The sequence below is a fragment of the Eptatretus burgeri genome, chromosome 3 (genome assembly GCF_056783735.1).
Source record: "Eptatretus burgeri isolate ZD-2024b chromosome 3, Ebu_testis_v1, whole genome shotgun sequence".
Taxonomy (NCBI): domain Eukaryota; kingdom Metazoa; phylum Chordata; class Myxini; order Myxiniformes; family Myxinidae; genus Eptatretus; species Eptatretus burgeri.
Window position 1 is genome coordinate 25,934,076 of NC_140963.1, and position 26,499 is coordinate 25,960,574.

Genomic DNA, 26,499 nt, shown 5'->3' on the forward strand with positions numbered 1-26,499 from the left:
TAAACCTCGTAAAAGTACATAATTTTGTGAAAAATGCCTTAAAAATAACGTTTTTTGAAGATGGCCTTTAGAACTTTTCTTATCATAGGCAGATGCTGCATTAGAATACTAATTTCTCTTAATGTGATATGAACATGGTATCCATGGCTAATTAAAACAGCAAATTTGAGTGAGTTCTATCAATTTTTAAAGAGAAAATTAACATTTTTGTCAACCAAAGTTACCCCTACCCCCAAAATCTTCTTACTCTATTGAACACAGTTCGGTTAAGGTTTGCTAGATCCAGGTTGGGTACTTCACAGTTCACTCTTCCAAAGGAAAATTCAATGGTGTTTGGAGTGACATGGCCCTGGAGCAGACATACAACAATGAAGGGAAGACATCTCTGTTCAAAGGCATATCTCAGGCACCAGCTGCTCGAGATAAATATGTGAAGACAGCACCATTTCTCACAGCTGTATCAGAGAACATAAAGTCTATGGCTAATCTAGGCCAACAAGAATCTACTCATCATGGAGAAACACATAAGCAGGCAACAGAAGAACATATGCATGTTGAGGAGATCAAGAAAGTGATATGCCAGCAGATGATAAACCCATTCCAGTGTAACAACCAAGTGGATCTGCTCAATAGAGCAACTGGTGAGAAGGATGCTTCAAAAGACTTGGTCCATGCTCAAGCTAAGGGCATGGAAGCCATTATGAAAGCAGAAGAGGTGGTCTCTATTAAGATTGAACCACTGAAGCTGGTAACTTTCTCCTCACAGAAGAAATCAAACCCATCAAGGAAACAGAGTTTAATCAGGATCTATCAAGATGAGACTGCAACTACACGTGTGCTGTGTTTCTATCGAGATGCCGACCCAGTCACAAGACAGATTGCATTTTCCCATGAGTGGACAGACTATCCATCATCCCTGTTTGAGGTTGATCCACGCTTAGCACAGGGGTTTGTAATGCGCAAAGGCAACAAGTCTGATTTCGTGGCAGTGCTAATTGCTGAAGCTGAGCAGGATGTTGTTTTACAGCTGCCATCATTACCACAGAGTGACCTATACACAGTTTATCTGGTAGACGCAATGGCATTTGTAAATAAATACCAAAAAATGGGTGCAAAAACATTTGGTGAACTTCCCCAGCTGTATCTTCGCAAGCTCCTTCAGTTCAAACCTGAAATGTGCAACTGTGTCAACATCATTGGTGATCAGGATGATTTTGATGATAGCCATACTTTGAAGGGTCATGAGCAGCAGAGGAGAAACCAGACAGACCAGGCAAGACAATTCTCACCATCCAAGAGTCTAGAAATTCCGGACTGGAATTTACTCATGAAGAATCCAAGAAATAAAGGAAATCTTCAGAACTTCATTGGCACTTCCCTTTGTGAGAGTCCTGAAGCTATTCCGGATGGAGTGACCATCATTCTTGGTGGTATGATGGAAAACAAAGGTCACACTCTTTCCATCACATCAGCATCAAGTTCAGTTCTGGACTTACCTTGTGAAGAACATGAAGAGGCAGACACAAGGATTATTGCTCATCTTGCATATTGTGTGGAATATCCTGATCACCATTGAGCTGTTGTGCATGCAACAGATACAGACATAATTATGCTGTGTATATATCACTTCTGCTGCTTGAACACATTGCAAGAACTCTGGATACAACGGCAGAATCAATACCTACCTATTCATGAGCTGGTAGAAGTGTTGAGCAAGAAGTACCAGAAAATCCTCTTGATGTCGCAGCCACACTTCTGTGCACATATGTGTTGTGTGGATGTGACACAGTGAGCTACTCATTCAGAAGGGGAAAAGAAGAGGTCAGGTCAGGTATGGGAGCATGTGCCAGAACAGCGCGTCGCTGCGTCCACTTTCCGCCGGTACTCCAGGGGCCTCCGTCTGGCCATCCCCCAGGCAGATGCCAGGCCCATCCCCATCTCCTTGAGATGATGGTCAACCTGCTGCAACCATGAGGCACGTGGTCGGCCCACTGGCCTCTTCCACTCATGAGACTCCCTCGCTGAGAGAATCTGGTGAGCAGGATCAGCGTCAGGAAAACGAGCCACATGTCCATACAGCCGCAGCTGACGCTCACGGACTATGCAGGTAACAAATCTCATCCGAGTCTCTCTCAGCAACCGCTCGTTGGACACAAAATCCGACCAGCGATAGCCAAGGATTCTTCGAAGAGACCTGGTACCAAAGGAATTAAGTCTCCGTCTCAGATCCTTGGTCAAAGTCCAAGTCTCGCACCCATAGAGCAAGACTGGAAGTACCAAGGACCTGAAGACTCGGACTTTCGTCCTCCCGCACAGGTACCGGCAGCGCCACACCCCATGATCCAGTAAATCCATGACTCCCCAGGCCCGACCCAGACGTCTATTGACCTCCGGCTCACAACCTGCGGAGACATGAATATCACTGCCAAGGTAAGTGAATCTATCCACGACCTCAACATCCTCACCACAAACAGACACAGACAGGACAGCAGCATCCAAGATGTCACCGAAAGCCTGGATCTTAGTTTTGACCCAAGAAATCCGTAATCCCAACGGCTCCGACTCCTCATTCAGCACCTCGTGGGCCCCCAAGAGGATGTCTAAAGTCTCCGCAAAGATGACTGCATCATCTGCAAAATCAAGGTCCGAGATCTTGACATTGCCAAACGATGCACCGCAACTTTATCTCTCCGACATCCTCCCTAAAATCCAGTCCATACAAGTGCTGAAAAGTGTGGGGGCAAGTACACATCCCTGACGAACTCCAGTAACAACTGGAAATAAGTCAGAGATGGTACCACCACACTCCACAGCACTCTCAGTACCAGAGTAGAGTTCAGACATCAGATCGATCAGTTTCGGTGGCACCCCACGAAGACCAAGAATTCTCCAGAGGACATCCCGATTCACTGAATCGAACGCTTTACAGAGATCAACATAGGCTGCAAGCAGCCCCTGCCGAAACTCTCGTCTGCGTTCGCTGAGGACACGAAGTGCAAGGATACGGTCAATCGTTGACCTCTTTGGTGTAAAGCCTGACTGTTCTGGACGCTGGTGCTCAAGCAGATGGTGGCGAACCCTATCAAGAATTATCCGAGCAAAGTCCTTGCCCGGCACTGAGAGCAGCGTCACCCCTCGGTAGTTGTTGCAGTCTTGGCGATCACCCTTCCCTTTCCAGAGAGGGACAACAAGGCCCCTCTTCCAGTCAGTTGGGATGATGCCTGTGTTCCTGTGAAAAGAAGAGCGGCACAGGTTTCTCTGGGACTGATAGGAAACCTTCCCCACCTTGTTGATTTTGGAAGAGATAGTGAAATGGCAGCAACAGAATGTGTCATTGATGAGGCCAGAGTATACTGGACTGCTCTGCATGGCCAAAAAGGGTTCAGCTGTTTGGATACCCTCAGGCAGCATATGTTTGTCTCTTCAAAATTAGACCTTAGGTCACTGCCAGCAACAGAAGATGCGTTTTACTTCCTTGTTTTAAGAGCATTGTATCAATTGCTTCTGTATAGACGTGCACATCTCAGTGACCGAGCACTTCCCCAGCCACAACATTTGGCAGAACCCTTATCAATGGAAAACTGGTCCCAATTCTCATGTCTAAGCCAGCCAAGCCAAACATAGACAAAACTGTGTCTTGCATGTGCAAATTATCCAAATGTCTGAAACGATGTTCATGCAAAAAGGCTGCTGTGCCTTGCTGAGTGACATGCATATGCCTTGGTCAGAGAGGTTCATGTGGTGGAGTTGTTTCAGAGAGTGACTCTTCCTCTGAAGAGGATGTTTCATGTCACAATATTGTGTTAATCCATTTCTAATTTTATCTTCCTTAAAACCATGGCATGTAAAAGTATGTTCTTGTTCCTGACCCCATTGATAGTCAAGCATTTCTGAGTTGCATAAATCTTTTGTTGTTTGACATATAACCTTGTCAATTCTAGGTAGGTTAAATCTACACCAATTGTGATATAGGAAATGAACTCCTCTTGAATATGAGGGGTCATTTGTGTATATAGGTTTAGTGGTTATGATTTTAGGACAATATGAATTACCCATACCCCCATCCTACATCTTCGCTTTTGCCAACATTTTGTCATCAGAGGGGGCTCGCAAAAGTGTTGACTGTGTTGTTGCGCAAGAGTTTCACCATTGCCAACATTGGTTTTCATATACTCAAAGGGTGTCTCTTTATGAAAATCAACACAAAAATTTTATAGCAGACCGGGCAATTTTTTTTTAATTTTGATCGGTTGGCTCCTGGACTAGAAGGAGGGGAGGGAGAGAGGATGAAGAAATAGGGGAGGGAAAGAGGGGGGAGGGTAGCAAATGGGGAGGAGCAAGGTCAGGGTGAGGGAGAGGGGGAGCAAGGAGGGGTGCAGAAAGGGAAGGCAGCATGAGGGGAGGGCAAGAGAAGGCATCATGAGGGGAAGGCAGCGTTGGCTGGCTTGGCAAGCGATAGCTATGTCTGAATGCCCAAAACGGTGTCCAAATTAGACAAATAAACACTTTTTTTTTAGCAGTTGGAACTGCTGCTAAGTTCAATTCTGGAGCTTAAATTTTGTAATTTGGCTAAGTTTAAGAGATTCTCGAGGTTATGGCATGTGCAGAAATGAAATAAAGCCATGAATGCTGGAGTTTCTGGGTGTTTGTAAGCATTGCAATGTTTCCAGCGATTTGCAGGTATGATGATCACGGCATTCAATAATATGAGTGAAGAAAGTGAAAAAAAAAACGATCATCAAGAAATCATTGCAGCCTTTTCTAAGTCAAGCCATGGTTGAGCAGGCCAAAAAACATGGCGGCTTCAGATCCAAGCAAGGTAACCCAGGATAAGTCTTAAGACCCCATGGAGAGCGAGGTGGCTGAGGATTCGCCTGATAAAGCATATAATTAAATAAGGCTGTAATTATCTTTAAGAGGAGTGTTTTAATTAACCGAAACACCCAATTTTCACTCTCGCACTTCGTTGGAGTCTCCTTCGAATGCATGTAATATTTCAGGTTGATAGGTTTCATGGTTATGGAGCGCACACACACACACACACACACACACACACACACACACACACACACACACACACACACACACACACACACACACACACACACACACACACACATTTTTTAGTATTACAGTGGGACCCGCTTAATAGAATCACGGTTAATAGAATCACCCGTATTATAGAATCAAAATCGTTGAGACCGATTCCATTGTATCTAAATGTACACAATTTTTCCCGTTTATTAGAATCAAAAACCCGCTTAATAGAATCAGCTGCTGGCCATCCACTTCGACAGTTCAGCGCCTACTGGCCGCACAGTTCCAACTTTTGCCACCAGGCGGCTGACGTCACGCTAAAAATAACGCTATGCCACTACAGTGATTTCGGTAGTCATTGTACAGATAAGCAGACGGCTGACAGCTGCAGTCTAAGCACTAGGCATGTCGTCATTTCCACGATGGACAGAAAACGAAAGCGGACAGATCGTTCAAACATTGATAAAGCACAAATCCTGAGGGACTATGATGCTTTGCCCAGAATGAGCCAACGAGAAGCTGCAGACAAGTTGGAAATTAACTCGCCGATCCTATGCAAGATTCTGAAAGATCGAGAGGCCATTCTGAAAGGTCAAGTGGATTCGTCTTCTTCTCAGAAACGCAAGCGAAGCGGCAACGCACCCAATGTCGAATCAGCAATGGTCAAGTGGATTCAAACTTCTAGAGAAAAGGAAGCACCGCTTTCTGGACCTCTGATGCGGGAGAAAGTGGCTCAGTTCGCGGAAAAGTTCAACAACAAGAAGTTCAGTGCGACAAACGGCTGAATTGACCGGTTCAAGAAAAGACATGGAATCGTCCACAAGAAACTTCACGGAGAGGTAGCGGCGGCTGACGTAGGAGGGAAACAACAATGGCTGGACCACGTGTTTCCAGATCTCGTAGAAGGCTTCACGGCTGATGAGATCTGGAATGCTGACGAAACCGGGTTGTATTTTCGGGCCTTACCAGACAGAACGTTCCTCTTCAAGGGAGATCAGCACTGGGGTGGGAAAAAGCCAAAGGAAAGAATCACGGTGCTTTTTTGCTGCTCGATGACTGGTGCTAAGCGTCCTCCTTTCGGTATTGGTAAAAGCAAGAATCCACGGTGTTTCAAAGGCCTCAAAACAATTCCAGTTCGCTACAGAGCCAATTCCTCCGCATGGATGACAGGTTTCCTCTTCACTGAATGGCTCGATGAGTGGAATCGCGAGCTTCGGCGTCATGACCAGAAAGCGTTGCTTCTCATCGACAACTGTCCGGCACATCCCCAATCACTTCAACTGTCGAACATTACTGTGGCATTTCTCCCGCTGAACACAACCTCTGTTCTTCAACCGTTAGATCAGGGAATTATCCGTTCATTCAAAGCTCATTACCGCCGTGCCATGCGACGAAAAGTGCTCACTGAGATTGACAACGAGGATGGAGCAATGACAGCGAGTGACTTGGCGAAAAAGATAACGATCCTCGACGCTATGCTGTTTACGGACGCAGCATGGAATGATGTGAAGACTACCGGCATAGTGAACTGCTGGCGCAAAGGAGGAATTTTCATCGGAGCGGCAAGCGAAGGCGAAAGGGTCGAGAGCAATGACGACGACGAGTTAGCCAACCCTCTTCAAATGGATCCCGACCAATGGCAGGACTTCGTCAACATGGACGCCACTCTCCAAACCACAGACGATGATGTCACAGACGAAGCCATCGTTTCGGCAGTCCAACGCGAAATGGGAATTTCTACTGACGCAGACTATGACGCCGACACTAAAGTGGAGGAAGAGGAGGAAGAGGAGATCTCTGTCCCGACCATCAAGGAAATGATGTCTGCAGCTAAGACGATCAGCCTTGGTTTGCTATCACATGGGTTCAGTGACATGGCCTTCCTGCGCAAACTTGACAAGGAGGTCACCGCCATTGCCACAGACTCGTTAAAGCTGGCAACAATCGACAATTTTTTTCATTACAGAGTAGGCTCATCGACAAACCTATGTTGTTTTGCTTTGAAAAGTACATATGTACTGTACGTGTCATTGTTTTATTTTCAGTAGTAAGTTACATTGTTTTGAGCAAGTGTGTCATATAAATCAAACTAAATGCTGAGTATTTGTCTCCATATGTGTACTCGACATTTGATCCGCTTGATACTCCACAACTCTGGTGAACTCGGATATTAGAATCACCCGCTTATTAGAATCAAATTTGTCCGGCCCAAAGTGATTCTATTAAGAGGGTCCCACTGTAGATTATAATTTATGAGCACTGCATACATTAAACAGGGGTGCGCTTCTGAACATTTCAATGGTTGTCATCTCGTTTTGAATCCGACTTCGGCAGCGATTTTGCTCAGAGCGATAGCAAGCCGCTTGCTCACGGAACACACTACAGCTGTTGATCGCTTAGCAAGCAACTTATTTATTAAATGGTCCCTCGGAACACATTCGTTATCGTTCATGAAACACCAAGAGAAGTAAGTAAGAAAGCAACGAATAACACTCTTTATTACGACATGTACTAATGAGGTGCACCTCCGGATAAACTTCATCGTGGCTGGTTTTATCGTTTCTGCTATGTCGACTTCATATTTCATTCTTTCAATGTTCTGAAAAATATGGCAACTCAAATGTAAGTTTTACGCGCTAAAACATGTTCACTTTTAAGAATTAAACTCATTACGAATAAACTATGTACGAGATCCGTGGAGAAAATAGAGGTGTATTGCTCATTTCCTATGCAGCATCGATGGTGTTCATTTTTTTGTTATTATTCCCCCCCCCCCCCGCTCTGTTTAATCATGTTTTTATTTTTAACTCCCAGTATATAACATCAACTGGCGGATAAAACAGGTGTTGAGAACGCCGATGTGTTAAACTGATGAGAGTGGTGCGAGCGGTTTCCATCACGAGTCCGGTTGTTTTTCTGTTGTGTTTCCTTTCAGCATGGCTCGTCCAGCCGTACTCCGATCTCGTGCTGGTTCACACCTCGAGCCTCAGTACGACCAGGAAGGAAACGTCATTGAGGTAAATCAAAATCTCACTCGAGCAGAGAGGAAGGAAGACAGGAAGTTAAGAGAGAAACCCCGTCAGTTGTCCAATGCGAAGAGGAGGATGACACCTATCTGTGCATCCATAATGGGAGGATTGTGCAGCAAGGGTTTCAAACTCAGATTCTTATTTATTTATTTATTTATTATTTATTTATTTATTATATATATATATATATATATATATATATTTCGTATTGACCATCAAAGATATGTTCCTGGATCAATCAGCATGCTCATTCACCGACAAGGTTTCGGTGTGGACAGATTCCCAGTCTGCCTGAGTTTGTCCAACGAATTATGAGAATTTAATTGATGACCTGAGCTGAACATATATCCCTTTCGAGGAAAAGGTGACCATGCTACATTAACATTCGAAATTTGCATCTCATGGGATCAGTCAGATTATGGCCATTTCGGTGAGAAGCTACTATCGTCGAGATTATGAAAATGTGATGAAGGACCTGGGGAAGGTGGATTGGAAATCAGAGCTATGACTTCTTCTTAGTGGGACCGAGTCGTGGGATCACTTCCAGAATAGAAGAAGCCGCACTGGATGACGTACAACTCGGTGTAATTATTCATGTAAACATAAACTTTGGAATAAGTTCAAGCAGAGTGGGAATGAGTATGATTGGATACGATGAAAGAAAGCCAGGAACTTTGATGGGCTGACAGGATGGCTTACAGGTACGCAAGCTGTCTCGCCTGGGTTTGAATCCTGACCCAGCTCTAAACTGGCATCGCAGTATTTTCCATGTGCGGTCATTCATTAATGCGAGTCGTCCCTTGGATAGAAGTTAAGTGGGCGTCCCATCTGCCGGCATTACTTTGTGAACCTTAAATATACCACTGTGTCCTTTGTGAAGAGTCTGCGAGCTATCGCTGGCACCATTGCCAAATTCCAAATTCCTGCCCCTATCCTGCAGAGGGCATTGCATTAGCGGCACAGCCACACCCTCATCCAATGATGCCATCCCTTTTTACTTCCACCACCGAAGGTGAAGGAGGTTGTGTTTTCACCCCTTTCTGTCTGTGTGCAGGATATCTCAAAAAGTTGTGGACTGATTAGGATTAAATTTGGTTGGCAGGTTGGGTGTTTGACAAGGACGAAATGATTAGATTTTGGTGAAGATCCGATCCAGATCCGGCTCCTAGAATTTTCAAAGCGATTCTTCACCATTGAGAGATCAGGCCAAAAACGTCATATAGAATATTTCAAAAATGTATTTGGTCTAATATGTTTTCGTGGATCAGGCATTGCGTGGCGGAGGTATGCGCTCTATCGAGTGCCCTTCTAGTAATTTGGACTGAGCTTTGACACATTGTTGCCTCCACCACCGGAGGTGGACGGAGGTTGCCTTCACACGTATATCATTTTGTCTGTGAGCAAGATCACTTCATCATTTTGTCAAAAAGTCATGGACAGATTCGGACAAAATTTCGTGGACAGGTTAAACGTGTCAGAAGAACGAATCGATTCGATTTTGGTGAAGATCCGGATGAAACTTTCTGAGATGTCTTGCTCATCAACGGGGTGAAACGTACCTCCACGAGGCTGGACAATTTATGTTTTGTATCCCACTGATAGGCCAGATCTGAATCAAAACCTGAACAAAAATCAAATCTGTTTGTTCTTGTCACTTCCCCCAAATCATCCACTGAGTTTTATCATAATCCGTCCATGTTTTGAGATATCGTGCCTATATATCGTTTTTGGCCCCATCTCTCAATGATGAAGAATCACTTAAAAAAATCTCGTCCGGATCGAATCTTCACCAAAATCGGATCAATTCTTGAATAGCAATAATAACTTTGTGATGTATTGATTCCTGATGTTGAATTGAACACTTTTTAAAGTGATTATGTTATATTATTGTTAAAAATCTCCATTTTACAAATGTAGCAATCTCAAATAGACCTCTTATCCACCGCTACACTTTTTGATGGTGTCGCCTTAATTACCCCACACACATGAAGCAAAAAGCATGGTTAAGCAATTGGTTCATGTCCATCTGTCCGTTTGTTGTCTGTCTTATCAGTTTATTATCGAGGAACAGCTTATTTCAATCGAATGTTGTATTTGGAACACAAATCGGAAGACAAGTCTGCCGTTTCACCGTATTTTGGTTCTGAATTCATCCCGTTCGCAAAATGCAGAGAGAGGAGTGAGAATTTTTTTTTTACTCCATCTGCCTGTCTGGTAGTCAAACAAAATTAAAAAAAAAAAAAAAAATAATCAAATTGAGGTGGCTGCTCTAAGATCTTAGGCTCTTGAGTTTGAGCCCCTTTTTGCTGTCAAATAACACCATGTGGGTTGACTCAGCCTATCCTTCTGAGGTCTGCAAAATGAGTACCAGCTTACTGGAAACGGGGCACTGCATCAGTGGCACAGCCACACTCCCAGCAATAATGCGACCAGCTGCCACAGGCTGCATCCGAAGTATTACTGTGTGGGGCATCGTGTTCTATGAAATCTCTATTTTTTTTAATTTTTGGATGCGTTTTCACATCTCTCCACGCAACTTTGTGGTTATTGTGCGAATTTCGCCATCTCTGCTTCTCTTGTGTACTCTTTGGAATATTGGGTAATAATAATGACAAAGCTGAGCATTATTATTCAATCTTGCTCTTCATTAAAAGCCATTTCTGCCTTTGTTGTTCAGCCACAGCTGTACTGTTCATTGAAGCCTTGTGAGCGTGCAGGTAGAAACTCGGGAAGATGAAGAGCAGAACGTGAAACTTGCCGAAACTTTGGAGCTGCTTGTTGCTGCAGGATATTTTCGTGCCAGGATTAAAGGCCTTTCTCCTTTTGACAAGGCCAGTACACAGTGTATACACAGGAGATTCGTTGAAAGGGAATTCTCATGTTTGTGCAGTTTTTATCGTGTCAGCTCTTCCTGGTTTTGATTGGCTCCATTTCCCATCCTTGTCCTCTATTGTTGCTTTGACTCTCTGTGCACTTCTCTTCTTTTGTGTGTTTTTTTTTTAATCTCCCAAGCAAGAAGTGGAAATTGACCTGCATTGAACTTGTGTGTTTGCTTAAAAAAAAAAAAAAGAACAATGCACTCATCTAATTGCAAACTTTGTACAACTGTAACTCATTTCCAGTTGTTTTGGTTTACCTTGCCAAATTCTTTTTAACCGTTTAATTTCATTGTGACGTTTTAAGATCGACACATCTGCATTATGCTTTGTAAGAAGCCACCATCCCCAAACTGCCTCCAACCCCCATTCTTTTATCTCATTTTGATACTCCCTCATCCCATCGAACTACCAACTTGGTTTTGTGTTTCATTTCTTCTTTGATTAGGTTCTTTACATTTGACCATATATTGTGGGCCTTCCAAAAGTTATTTGAAAGAGATATAATAAATATATTGTTGCGAATTCGCGCCCGCCGGCGTGCGAACGGCCACGTAACTCGAATCGCGGCACGTTGCCCACCGGACGGACAATTCTGTCGTGACCCTCTCGGACTAACGCCGGGAGCTCATCACGGGTGGGCCTTTCGGCCTCACCACGATCGTGCCAATCGGCCCCCGCGTGGGATAGGGTTGTTCGCCAAACTCGACCTACCAAAGTACCCATGCGGAGGGTAGACCGTGCGATCGTACCTCGCCGCAGGTCGACTCCGGACACGGGCCACTTAAGCGACCCGTTCCGTACTATCGGGATAACCGAGCGGTGTTATCGTCGGCCTCGACGGTTCCGATTAATTATCGGGCGTGTAAGCCCACTACCAACCCTTTACGTGAAAAAAGATGGAGATTCAATTAAAGAAAAGACGAAGCGAAACGGAAAAACAGTTCAACATGATGCACATTTATTCCGCGGCACACGGAGAGCACACATATACAATTACAACAATTATGCACAAAAAGCAGATGTAACAAAAGAAACACAATGCAGATCTACAACCGACTACGCGTACACACGGCAACACTTACACAGTTTTACTTTACAGACGGCGCCAACAACACATTTACTCAAAAGCAAAAGAAAAGGGCTACCCTCAAAGACAAGGGGGCAGACGGGGCCTGTGGGCCAATATTTGCGCGGGACCTGAAAGAGCGGTCAGGTCCGCGAGACTGGGTGGATCCTACCCGTGTCTTTGTGATGAGCCGCAAATGTGGCGGCGCGGCGGTGCCCCGACTTCGTGCTCCTTCGCGGGTTTCGTTGGCACTGCTTGGAGTGGGGTGGGAACGGGGCCCCCTTTTCGCACTATCTCAGCGCGGGGGGAAAAAAAGGGGGGAATTGTTGATGCTCTGGGGAAAGAGGATAGCTGGCTTGCTTGGGTCCCGCGACGAGCGATTCCACTGCGAGCTCGTCGCCGACCGCCGTCTTCCTTGCCTCAGACCCGAGCTATTCGGTCTCTTCCCCAATTCTCCTCAACCGACTGCAGCAAACCACCTGTACGCCCTCGCCTCCCGACTCACTCCCCGCTCCTCCAAGGCCAACTCTGCGCTCAAACCGACTCGACCGCGCTCCAGGCTTCCTCTCTCTGCAGCTCCCCGACAGACTCCAAACCCCGACAGACTGCGAGCTCCACTCGGCTCTCCGACCTCTCCAGACTGACTCTTCTCAGACTCGCCCTGCGCTCGACACTTTATAGGCCGGCAGGAGAACCCATATGCAAATTTCTGGATCAGAACGAGCTCGGGGCTGGAGCCACGCTCGCCCATTGGACGGAGGAAAAGGGGCGTGAGTCTCCCCTGATCCTGATGGGAATTTGCATATCGCGATTCTACACCGACGCGCCTGGAGGCGGGGCCAAACCGCCCCGCGCTTGCTGATTGGACGGATCAGAAGTGGGCATGTAGCATTCCTAATCCGAATTCTCCACGGAAAGGCTGCATTTTGCACTCACGGCTTGGCGTGCATCTTGCACGAGCCCAGGACAGCCCGACGCTCGGTGTTCACAAGTGCTGCGGGAATGGCGGTAGAAGGAGGAGAGGTGAAGGTGGTGGAGGGTTTATGGTGGTGGTTTATGGCTATGGTGCCGTTTGGAATGGCGGTGATGCAATGTTTGCGGGAGCGAGTTGTGAAGGTAAAGATCGTGGCTGTTGGCGTTGTTGTTGTTGTGAAGCGGCGTTGCGGTTGGTGGTTGTTGTGTGATGGCGGTTGAGACGAGGTTGGTTCAAAATAAAGATAGAACAGAAAAACGACTATCTCAAAGGGTCGCAGCCCGAATGAATCACATTTATTCCCTCTAAACAACGGGTTTGGGGCTAACTACACATGAACTTACAGAGATATCTCACCTACGGGACCTGAATGGTGGTTTGCGAATTTCCTCAATCGCAACAATATCTTGTCCGTTTTGCTCCAATTGCCTGGTTCATATCTGGCGAGTCATCTCATTACGACCTTAATGGTCAACTGCCATCTTGAAGACCCCCCCCCCTGTCGGATCTCGCATCCAAATGCCTCGCTACCATGCACATTGGGTGCACCAAACTGGTTGAGCGCACTAATTGGTATCACCATCTCATATTCAGTTAGGCTGAGCGAACATGATACATGCAGCAATGTCCTTATGAATGCTGTTTATACCACTGCAGCCAATTAATCCCTCAATTAGTTTTTCCTAATCAACAATGAGGAACACAACAACCAGATTTCACCCCGAGAACAGATATGTTTAATGCAAGAATGATAATGGTTATGCGGAAAGGAACAGAATGTAGTAATCGATAACGATGATGTAATAATAAAACCCATTAATCCTTACCGGTATGCAGGGCCGGCGCCAGACACTTTTGCACCCTCGGCAAGGCCAGCTACTTGCATCCCCCGCAAAAAATTTCCAACTTCGATTTTTCGTTTGCGATATTCTGCCTTTCATTTGCGGTACTGGGCTCCAGAAGGTCGTTTTTTATCAGCCATAGCTCACTGGAAAAAATAAATAAATAAAGCAAACGGTATTACGTAAAGACAAAAACAGGATTAGAAGAATAGATAGATAAAGAAAGAAACAGTATTGTTAGTGTTGAAAACGATAAACTGGTTATGAACTAACAATGAACTATATACTGTTATGAACAATGACATATTATATTTTCCTTTTATTAGGTGTTTTCTTAAAACAATAATTAGCATAAAACTGTGACCCTTTAAGGTCAGTAATGTGCCCCTCAGGTCTGCGCCCGAGGCGGCTGCCTAGTTGGCCTTATGGTAGTGCCGGCCCTGCCGGTATGCATCCATGATGTCAACAAATGAACAAGAGATTCCTTAATTATATAACTGAAATGGGCCCAATCATTCACACTACAATTGAGAGAAAGATGGAATCACAAAGACAGAAGAGTTCTGGGCAAACCCGGCAGAGTATTGCAGAATAGATTGCCAGTACTGTCCTGGCTTGCTTCTGGGCTTGGAGGAGAGGGCATGGCTCTGGTGTGGGCGTTGCAGACCTCTGGCTGAGTGGGTGTGGCTCAGGTGCGGCAGTGTGCGAGAAGTCTACACCTCTACCCCATGCTGAATCAGAGCTTCCACCCCGCTTCCGTCTCCGCACCCGCCTTTATAACCGCCACCCGATGAGTCACCAATGATGCATCGTGCCCCTTTCCTTTCACTCACCATTGGACCAAAGGCCCGTTTGATGGGTGGAGGACTGCCCATCTCCTAGTTGTCACCTGGGTGGTCCCTGCCTCTCTCCTTGAGCCATCTGAGCCCCTTCTTTCCTGCCAAGATCGTGCTCCAAGGCCTCAAAACTGCTAAAATAACATGGACAGATTACAGAGGTGAGGACATTAAAATGGTGTGAAAAGGGTTGATATTTTTATACACAGACACTGAGAGAGGGAGACATCCTCTAACTATTACATTAGTGATACATTTCTCATATCTAAATTAATTACGTCACTGACGCTATTACATTTACTCGGGATATAACTGCACTGTACTCGGCACCAATTAACCCTTAGAAGACATTTCTACAACAATATAAAGGTCGTGGAAAAAAAAAATGGAAATGCCAAAGTAAAGTCACCTCATATGGTGTTGGGCCACCACGTGTGGCCAGTGCGGCCTATATACGCCATGGTGTAGAGTCCACTAATGTTTGGAGTTCTGTAGGAGGGATGTGGCACCGTTCTTCCACGAGAAAGTCAATCAACTCACACCTGTTTGATGGAGGTGGAAAACCCTGTCTCAGGCATCCATTCCAGAATGTCCCAGAAATGCTTGATTGGGTTCAGACCTGGTGATTGAGAAGACAATGACATTTGGAGAACATCACTGTCATGCTCATCAAACCATTGAGCGACCACATGTGCTCTATGGATGGGGGCATTGTCATCCTGGATGCACCCTCCCGGCAGGAAAGAAATGCTGCAACATAGGGTGAAGATTATCACTCAGGACCATAAAGTTGTGATTGGCATTGTTCTCGCCCAGGTAAAAATGCTTCAGTTACTACTAAAGTATGAGGTTCGTACTCTCATATAATAGAGTTGGTAACAGGTCCTATTACAGTAGTCTGCAGAAAATTACTACAGGAAAGGAATGCTATTTTTGCCTGGGTGCCTTCTAAGGGAATGACAGCATTCAAACCATGCCAGGAAAATGTGCCCTATAACATTAAAGAACCACCAGAACCCTTCACTGTTAGACCCAAGCACTCAGGGTTGTAGAGTTATTTAAGTTGGTGCTACACGTGCACTCGGCCCTTTGTTGAGAACATAGTGAAGGAGGATTCTTCTGAACACATCTCTCTACTGCTCGGTAGTCTATTGTCTGTGCTCTTTGCACAACTGGATTCTGAACGTACATTGCTTGGTTTGATGAGTGGTTTGTGTGCTGCAACCCGACTATGGTATCCTGCTGTGGAGTTCTCGGCAGACCGTTTTTTTTTTTATTAAACTGGCTACTCGCGCCCAAGGTTGAAATTTACAGTCGATTGATCTGCAGTTGCTCGCCTGCTATGCCTTGCACTTCGAATTAATGCAGGGATATCACGATCCTGGAGTATGCGATTCCACACACTGTTGCCCTTTGCTGATGATTTCTTTCCTTCGGAGTTCCATGCCGACATCACCTTCAAGACCATTGCTCGTGAAATATCAGTATGTTGAGCTGTCTTTGTCACTGAAGCTCCTGCCAAACACGCCCCAACAATCACCCCTTTTCAAAGTCACTGAATTCTCCTCTTGCAGCCATTCTAGCCATAATTATCTGCAACCAGGCCTGTGCAGCATTTTTATACATGACCCTCGGCATGCTGGGATGTTATTTGCTTCAGACATAGGCCCCACCTGTGTGGAAGCCATTGCTTTCAATATTCTTGGTGTCCCTCATTTCCAGGGTGTTTCCATTTTCTTTTCGTCCACTACCTGCATATATACAAAGGAATTTTTTTAATTTATTACCATTTACGTGTTGTTCTACATTGAAGCGATAAACACAATGTTGGTGTTTGTTGGACTGTTGTGAATATCTCACTTCAGGTGATGTGTGTGTGTGTGTGTTTTATATGTATATGTAGATACATATACGCTTGGAGCAAGGTATTATGTACACATTTAGGACACGGGGGACCAAAAAATGAAAGTCATGTGAAAGAGGTCAAGGTCATGTGAAATTAACAAATTGATCAGTGTTCATTCAGGTCAGAAATATATATGCACATAAACAACCATAGAAATACATGCTGTGATGAACCAAACTAACATCTCAGGATTAAAAGTGCAGATTTCCTAAAAACGTTACGTACTTCCTATCGACCTTTGATGTTCTGTATACTGAACACAAACTGGCCTTTGGTATTGATTTTTATATCATAGGGCCATCTTGGTAAACTTATTTTCTGGTTATAAAATCAAGCTTAGAGCTCCCAGTAATTTTGTAGCAGCTTGGTAAATGCAATTTGTTACGAACTTCCTAACATTTTTGACCCAATCATGGAAGTGAACATGCTTTGTAAGCAACTATATCCATAGGACCCATAGCAAAGTATACATTTTCTGAAAACACAGACACTTGGGCATTATATAACATTAAGATTGTTTATCTTATTAAAACTGGGTTCAATTTCTAAGCTTTCTCCTCATTTTGGAGCACAGTGTACACAATACCATGCTCCAAGCCGATATATCTTTCTAACCAGACTGACAGACATTCAAGATTGGTGACGTAGAAAAGTGAAATATTGCGTGCCGATGGACATTGAAGTCGATACACTTGGAAAAATCACGGAATTGGACAACAACTGAAATTAAAATTTAATAAATTAAAAAAATATAAATTAAAAACATATATGAAAAAAAAATGCAGGTGAACTATCCGAGACGATGGGGGAAGCACAGTAATTTTTTGTGCCAACGGACATCGAAGCCGATGCACCAGGAAAAAAATCACAGAACCGTCAGAAAGCATCCGTAAATGAAAATATAAATATATTAAAAATATAATGCAGTTGAATAACCGGAGAAAATGAGGAAGCACAGTTCGTATGCTTGCAAATGTGTAAGCATACCGTGTGTGTGTGTGTGTGTGTGTGTGTGTGTGTGTGTGTGTGTGTGTGTGTGTGTGTGTGTGTGTGTGTGTGTGTGTGTGTGTGTGTGTGTGTATACATACATACACCGATGAGCCAAAACATGATGACCACCTGCCTCATATGTTGTTGGTCCTCCGTGTGCTGCCAAAACAGCGCCGAACCGCCGAGGCATGGACTCCACAAGACCCCTGAAGGTGTCCTGTGGTATTTGGCACCAAAACATTAGCAGCAGATCCTTCAAGTCCTGTAAGTTGCGAGGTGGAGCCAACGTGGATCGAACTTCTCGGTCCAGCACATCCCACAGATGCTCAATCGGATTGAGATCTGGAGAATTTGGAGGCCAGGGCAACACCGTGAACACTTCATCATGTTCCTCAAACCATTCCCGAACAATGTGTGCAGTGTGGCAGGGCACATTATCCTGCTGAAAGAGGCCACTGCCATTGGGGAATACCATTGCCATGAAGGGTGTACCTGGTCTGCAATGATGTTTAGGTAGGTGACACGTGTCAAGTTGACGTCCACATGAATGGCCGGACCCAGGGTTTCCCAGCAGAACATTGCCCAGAGCATCAAACTCCCTCCACCGGCTTGTCGTCTTCCCACAGTGCATCCTGGTGCCATCACTTCCCCAGGTAAACGGCACACCCGTACATGGCCATCCACTTGATCTAAAAGAAAACTAGACTCATCGGACCAGGCGACCTTCTTCCACTGCTCCAAGGTCCAGTTCCGATGCTCGTGTGCCCATTGTAGGCACTTTCAACTGTGGACAGGGGTCATCATGGGCACTCTGACCGGTCTGCGGCTATGCAGCCCCATACGCAGTAGGGTGCGATGCACTGTGGATTGTGACACATTCCTCCCGTGACCACCATTAAAATTTTCTGTGACTTGTGCCACAGTAGACCTTCTGTCGGTTCGGACCACACGGGATAGCCTTCGTTACCCTCGCGCATCGATGAGCTTTGGCCGCCCAACACCCCTGTCGCCGGTTTGTGGTTTGTCCCTCCTCGGACCACCGTCGGAAGGTACTCACCACTGCTGACCAGGAGCACCCCACAAGCCTTGCCATTTCAAAGATACTCTGACCCAGTCATCTGGCCATAACATTTGCCCCTTGTCAAAGTCGCTCAGGTCTTTACTCCTGCCCATTTCTCCTGCATTCAACACATCAACTTCAAGAACTGACTGTTCACTTGCTGCCAACTATATCCCACCCCTTGAGAGGTGCCGTCGTAATAAGATAATCAATGTTATTCACTTCATCTGTCAGTGGTCATAATGTTTTGGCTTATCAGTGTATGTATATATGTTGTTACGGATTTCAGAAACCGGTCTGAAGACTGCATCCACACATCCAGGTCCTCAGACAGTTATTTCCTTCAATGCATGTTCAGATTAACCCCATCCCCACGTCTAATGGGATTTTAAATGTGATGTGTTGAGAAGGGTAAAGAATAGATCCCCTCTCTTCTGGGAAGCCTTTTTTCTTTACGACAGACACGTTTACATACATTTCTTTCGCGAGCTCTGACACCCTCCCTTATTTTTCCTCAGCAACGTTTATGCATGCACTTCTTTCACGAGTGCTGACGCCTGCCTTTTTTGAGAGCGCATGGGTCGTCATGGTAACCGTGCGCAAGTGGGGCGGGGTGAGCTTGGGGCGGACTCTGCGCCCGCCGTGCGCAAGTGGGGCGGGGTGAGCTTGGGGCAGACTCTGCGCCCGCCGAAACGGCTGCATATATAAAAACGAATTGGAGGTCTGTTCTGAGGAGGGAGGAGAAGTAAGCGCGAGAAGCGAGCAAGCAAATGAGAGTTGAAGCGCCTGAGGGAAGAAGTGAACCAGAGAGGAAGCGTACAAGCGAGGAAGTGTGCAAGCCTGCAAGTGAGCGTGTGGTGCGCGTGTGGGTGTCTGACCAGCACCAACAACGAGACAATTTGTCCTTCCCAGTGCTTGAGCAAGCGAGCGTGTGGTGCCCGTGTGGGTGGAAGCAGCGCCGACGAGTGTGGCACGGGTCGGTCACCAACATGTGAGGCGCAGGTCAGTCACCGACGGACCGTGTGGATCACTGGACGCCACCAGTTTCGTGAAGTGTGGGGAGCTGCCCGTGTCACAGCACCAGGTCTAAACCCGTGACAGATGATCTCGGTGCCCTCCCGGACATTGACTGGTGTTCAAGGCTGTTCGTGAGAGGGTGCATGGCAAGGATGGGTGCTGGTGACTGATGTGACACGCACGCACACATTTCAGTACGTTTTCACTTCACGGACAACTACTCTGGTGAGCGAGACGACTCTTTTCTCCCCCCCTAATGATCTGCTGGGTACCCTTGTTTGTGTTTCGCTGTAAGTAAGTCAACCCCCGATAAGCATCTGCTCTATGTCTCTTTCCTGGCATTTTGATTGATTTTGCCTGAGTAATGATTCATTTCGGTTGCTTTACAAATTATTCATTTATTTACCTCAGAAAATAAAAAGCTCTTTTTATTTATTAATTTTATTATTAATAAATCATTTGTCAACTTCCAACCTGCCCGTGTTTGTCCTTTCCTTCCATTGGTCTCGCCTTGTCCGAACCTCAATAGACCTGGAAGTAATTACTACAGATTTGACCAAAAATAGTCGGCACGCACCAGCGGTGAAAACGCTCTGCCGCCCAAATTAAAGTCTAATCGAGACAACATTGGTGCTTTGCCGAGGGCGCGCTCCCCGCTCGGGTAACCGCGTGATCTCCAGTGAAACGGAATAATTTATTAGACTGTGAACATTGGAACTCGTGGTTGACTGGGTGGCGTTTGTGGTTCTAAAACAACCCACTGTACCACAATGTTAATTGCGAGCGGTGGCCCCAGGTGCGGCTCTTCCGAGGACAACCGGGGATTAATCCCCCAAAGTTACAAGCTGGTGTCTCGATACCCGTGGCCGCAATAATATATATATATATATATATATATATATATATATATATATATATATATATATATATATATATATATATATATATATATATATATATATATATATATATATAATCTTAAGTACCCCATGTATTGTTCAGTTTTATTATTATATTTTTCAAGGTTTTCGCTCCTGATTTCCATCAACATGTAAAAATATTTGAAAGATGTAAATATTTATGGGAGCCTTTTGGCAGTTGGTACACAATTGTATTTTACAAAATCAGTGATTCAAAAGATGGATGGTTTTATTGTTTTGAGCAAGGGCTGCAGTTGATCGCTTATTACCAGATTCCTCCTGATGACTCCATCTTTGCTCTTTACTTCTTTGGGTTCCTTCATGGTCTTCCGTTTCATTATCCCCATGCCTTTTGAAAAAATAAAAACGGGGGGAAATTGTTGTCTGTCTTTCTTTCTGTCTGTTACACTATCTCCTAAACAGTTGTGCAGAAATTCACCAATCTTTGTCGTCATGATCACCACATGGAAAGAATGTGCAAGGGTAGTATCGTTCTTGGCCCCACCCGATTTGACCCCTGGTTCACGCCCAGGAGGTGGGGACTTACCTTCACTGGGGTCAAAACGGGAAAAAATCTTTTAAAATCAAAATTTGATATTGGGTCAATCCTGGTGGAATTTGATGCCATCTTTAAACTTTGTTTTTGGTGGGAAGTGTCAGTATTTGCTCTGGTGCACCATCGACTTTGCTCTCGTTGATGAATTGTCAATAATCTGCCTTGATTCAATATCGCTTTGATGACTGCCCAAGCTGTGTCCCTACACCTACAGAATAGTAGCACACTTATCTTATATAAGCTGTCTTGTCTGGGTTTGATTCTTGGCCTGACGATAAACTGTCGGATTTTTACTTTTCAGGCAGAGGAATACATCATAAAGTGCACTGTACCTCAAAGGGACATTGAGCTGGGGAACTGTGTGATAGAATTAGTTGGTTTATGTTAAGAATCCCAAGGCATCTTTCGTGAAGAGTCGGCGAGATATCGCCAGCACTGACAAATGTCCAAAAATTCCTCCCAGAACCTCAGGGGGCACGAACAGTCGCACAACCACGCTCCCTCATAATGATGGAAACCAGGAACCATGTTCTGCAAACGAAAGAAGATTGCCTCTGTCTGCTCTCATTCGTTCTGTTGTCTGTTTTCAGGTGGTGGGTGGTATGGTGTGGTGTATTACAACCTGCAACTTTGATGTGGATGTCGACCTGCTCTTCCAAGAAAGCTCCACCATTGGACAGAAAATGTAAGCAATTTGGTCCTGCCTTTGCAAGTATTGAGTGACGTGATTTCAAATTAGCCCCAAATTTTTTTTGTTTTCCGATCAAGAACAAAACAACACATTCTGTGAATATATTTTAGCTGAGATTTTCTTCCCAAGCAAATATATATGTATGTATGTATATGTGTAGTATATATATATATATATATATCTATATATATATATATATATATATATATATATATACCTTGATTTATTATCTACATTAGCTAAGGTTAAGATTCACTTGACTGAAGCTGGCAGTTTGAAAGGCTGACTGATGAGCGGAAGGGAACAAGCAGACAAAAACGCACAGATGCACCACAGCTTGTGAAGAGTGGCAGGCAGAAACATGGGGAAGAAGGGTCGGTAGTAGAGATGTACAGTTACCTTTTGTTGTTGTATATATATATATATTTATTTATTTTCTTCGACACGGTCTCAGGCTTGTGGATGAGCTGTTACCCAAATCGAACACGCACAACCAAATGCATGAAACCGTGCCGAACTTGACTGAGCCTTGGCTGAATGACATCACTTCCCAGAGCAATGTGTACCAGTGATGCCATCTTTATGATGTCACTTTTCTCTTTGCTGCACTCACTGGGGCAATTAATAAGGAAATTGCTCCACTGTATGGATGCCAAACAATGGCATTTGTCCATTCTGTATCCTTAAAATGCTGAGCAGCAAGTGCAGAAGCAGCACAACCCAGGCAAAAATAGCATTCCTTTCTTGTTGTAATTCTCTGTAGACAACTGCAGTAGGACCTGTTACCAACGAGAGTATATGAAAGTACCACTTTCATATATTATAGCTCGAACTAGCATTTTCCCTGGGAAATCCTTTTTAGTCTTTGGTATTCCTTTCACTTTCACCAATGTAGAATTGGTCACAGTCTCTGCATGATGAATTTTAAACCACTCCTGAAGGAATTTGAAGCAAAGGCTAGATTAACATGAAAGAGAAAGTAGGCTTGGAAAGGTGACAGTCAGCCATAGCGTGCCATTGTCTCAAAACTGGCCACAAATTTAACTTGGATGGGACCCGTGTCCAAGACACGACGTCCAACAAGTGACACAGATTGATATTGGAATCATGGCACGTTAAGAACCAAGATGGTGGTCTAACTGGCGAGATCATGGACATGCCCACACAATTCACTCCTCTGATATGAATGGCAAAAACCGGATGGTGAAAGCAGCTGGATAAGGTGAGCAACAAAACAATGCTCAAACCTCAACACCACACCCACACATGTACAATACCCAACGGAAACTCCACAAATCGCACGACACCATGTTAACCCAGCCATGTTCATGCCCCGGAAACGCATAAACAGGAACAAGCACACACACCCACTCACCCGCACACATAGAATACCAGATCATGAGTAAACAATAAAAAGAAGAGAGCCATCATTGATGTAATTCGACATGTGTTGCTTTAGGTTCAGCAAAATAATAACGCTCCTCAACTGACTTCTTGCAATGGCACATGACTGGAAAACCGGAAATGAATTTTGACGCTTCGGCAATAAAAACGGACACGCGCCGAGACTTGGTGTCTTTTGGCTTGAGGAAGCTCTCTGTGAAGGGGGAGAAACATGTCTTGAGACTGGGTCTTCTCTTTTATTATTAGATTAGCAGAGGAGGTCGAGTTGCTTTTTTGGTTGGGTGTGCCTTTTTTTCCTTTTAAGATGCATAATCCCAGATATATATATATATATATATATATATATATATATATATATATATATATATATATATATATATATATATATATATATATATATATATATATATATATATATATATATATATATACACACACACACATACAGTGGTGCCCCCAGAATCCGAATTTAATTCGTTCCAGGAGGCTGTTCGGATTCCAAAACTATTTTCCCAAGAATGGAAAGTGAATTAATCCATTCCTGGACCCCAAGAAACCCCACTTTCAGGACACTTTCAACTGAAATTACCCATGTTTAAGGTAAAATAAGATGAGTAAATGACCTTTTCTGGGTCATGAATCTTCTTCCAAGCCTGGGGGATGAGCAGGAGCGTTGTCGCTTCTTCCATCAGTCTGGATGCAGCTCCGGCCTATCAGTGGCCATTGGGATCCAAAACGTAAACTGTTCAGCTGGTGGAGGTATGTAATTCACCATGAAGCACCAAATGGTGTTTTATATCCCAGGACACTCTGTGGAGACACAAACGTGCCGTTTTCACAGCACGGTTCCACGGGAGAGAATCAAGAGGTGAAACGATTGGGTGACGCAGCATGACGTCACTACCATGCTCGTGAAAATAACGTTGAGTTCGTTAAAGCCGATTCGTCAGAGGGTTCATTGAATGAGTTCGCTTCACGATGGGTTTTCGCGCTTTTATCGCTTCTTTATTTTTTCAGAATCGTACACACGGTCGATTTATGCAGCGAGATCAGACACATGTACCGCTCTCATGCTTAGCGATAAGTTCTTTCTTCAACTCAATTGTCGTTCTCACGGACTTCCTCTTACTCCTATTTGCTTCACTTCTCTTCTTGGGTGCCATGGTGAATGCACAAGGGCGATAATTGAAGAAAAAACAACCAGCACAAATCGAGGTGAAAACACGAGGTAAAGTAGCGATCGACACATGAGAGATGCTTTCACGAGTACTTCCACCGACGAACTGAATGAACAAAGCACGAAGATGCGGGTCGAACAGGCGGGGGAGACGCACGTGAACAAACATGAACGCCACGTTGTGTTCGGTTTTTGAAAATGTGTTCGGTTTTTAGGGCAAAATTTTCTCGAAAAAATTGGTCGGATTCCAATTTGTTCAAACAATGGGGCGTTCGGATTCTGGGGGCACCACGGTGTATATATGTATATATATATATATATATATATATATATATATATATATATATATATATATATATATATATATATATATATGATCAGTGGACTCTGTCTACCTTATGAGTGATGCGAGACCGCCAGAGAAGAAACTCCCAAGATGCTGAGCGGAGGCAAAACTGCGCATGCACGGATAATCGGACCTGATGCGGTTGTTTTCAATTTAACTGCATGGCTGTTTCGGCACATGTGGTCGACTTAATGGGTGGATTTATTTACATAGGAGGATGACATCGTGACTCAAATACACTGCAATCTTTTAAAAGCAAGCAAAATAGAGAAAACCAGATGCCGTGCTTAACGGGCTGTCACAGTTTCTTGGTTATCTTGACATTAACTTATCCTAGGCAGACTCTTTCAGGAACACAAGTTGAAAAGAAGAATACAATGCGCATACATGTGGTGCCTGTAACCTTTCCATAAGCATTGAGCGGTTTGGTCTCACCCTTGGCTCTCCGTTGCTGTGCTGATGTCTGGGCTCTTTGGGCTATGCTAACCCAAGGGTGAGATTGGCTGGATGTATTTCTCTTTCTGGGGATCTACTGAATATCTGATTTAACGACGGAATAATTAATCCAAAGTCATTTTTGTAAAAGTGTGTATGTAATAATAGTCAATACATTCCACTCAATGTTAAGGCCCAGTCACACCTTGACGTTTTAGCCAGCAATGGCAACGTATCAAAATGTATGTAAAACGCTGGCTTATGTTGAACTTTTGATGTTTTTTTTAAGATTCGGACGTATTCATAACGAGTTGGTCGTATGGGTAACATGTTAGTAACGGACACAAAAATGTTTCATTGTCTTATAGATAACTTATACCAACGAATGCTTAGCCTGTTGTTGGCGTTCACAACCTATGCCCAACGATAGTCTAACTTAGGCAGAGCGCGCTGCTTGCATCGCCGACGATGACGTGGCGTAGGTTGTGAAAAGGCTGCCGCACAACGATTCAAATCATAACCGCCGGAGAAATGGAAGTGTCAACATCGCAGTCACACCTTGGCGATCTTGCCAGCGTATGTCGACCTCTGAAAAATGCGTCTAAAACGCTGGCGCACGTCGAATACGGTATGGGTAAGTTTGGTATATGTGAATAGAACACTAAAGTACGCTATCATACGTCGTATTAAGTGGAGTACGTCTTGTAATTATAAACGTGTTAAACATTTTACGACGTACTTGCCGCATGACACACATTCCGCATGCGATGGGAATAAGTTGTACGCCCGACATGCGATCGTTGACACATGTCGACAAAAGTTACTTGTCAGGTCCTCATACGTCGAAACACTCAAGGTAATGGTTAGCGTCAGTGTTCCAGACTCCCTGTTTTTTAAAAAAAAAATTATTTTCTTCGGAATGACGTTGATGTTGACACTTCGATTTCTAGTGCAGTTATGATTTAAATCGTTGAGCGGCAGCCTTTTAATTATATTATATTATAACCGCACTAGAAATCAAAGTGTCAACATCACTGTCGTACCGAAGAAAAAAAAAACAAAAAAAAAAACCAGGGAGTCTGGAAGACTGACGCTAACCATTACCTTGACGTGTTTCGACTTATGAGTACCTTACAAGTAACGTGTGTCAACGATCACGTAACGTGCCTACAACTTATGGCCAGCGTTATGCGGAACATGTGAGTCATTCGCTGGCATAAGTCTTAAAATTTCAAGCATGGAAAATTTGAGGACAACCGAAAAGTACAACGTTTAAAGCCAGCGTACTACGACATATGGCTGTTTTTCAGCGTGCTCTCAATGTTATCAAAACTT

General features: G+C 44.5%; 1 protein-coding gene across 4 annotated transcripts in view; it reads left to right on the forward strand.

Moving 5' to 3' along the window:
• Positions 1 to 7,799: 7,799 nt before the first annotated feature.
• The window catches only part of CCDC93 (CCC complex scaffolding subunit CCDC93), a 104,400-nt gene continuing 85,700 nt past the window's right edge, over positions 7,800 to 26,499 (forward strand). Inside the window, exons 1-3 of one of the 4 annotated variants that reach the window (XM_085872735.1) lie at positions 7,800 to 8,054; positions 10,784 to 10,897; positions 21,702 to 21,796. In XM_085872735.1, coding sequence (XP_085728861.1) covers positions 7,974 to 8,054; positions 10,784 to 10,897; positions 21,702 to 21,796 — 290 coding nt within the window. In that variant the 5' untranslated portion in view covers positions 7,800 to 7,973. Of the gene's footprint in view, positions 8,055 to 10,767; positions 10,898 to 21,701; positions 21,797 to 26,499 lie in introns of all 4 variants that reach the window. The other 3 variants (XM_085872736.1, XM_085872733.1, XM_085872734.1) reach the window with 3 other exon arrangements.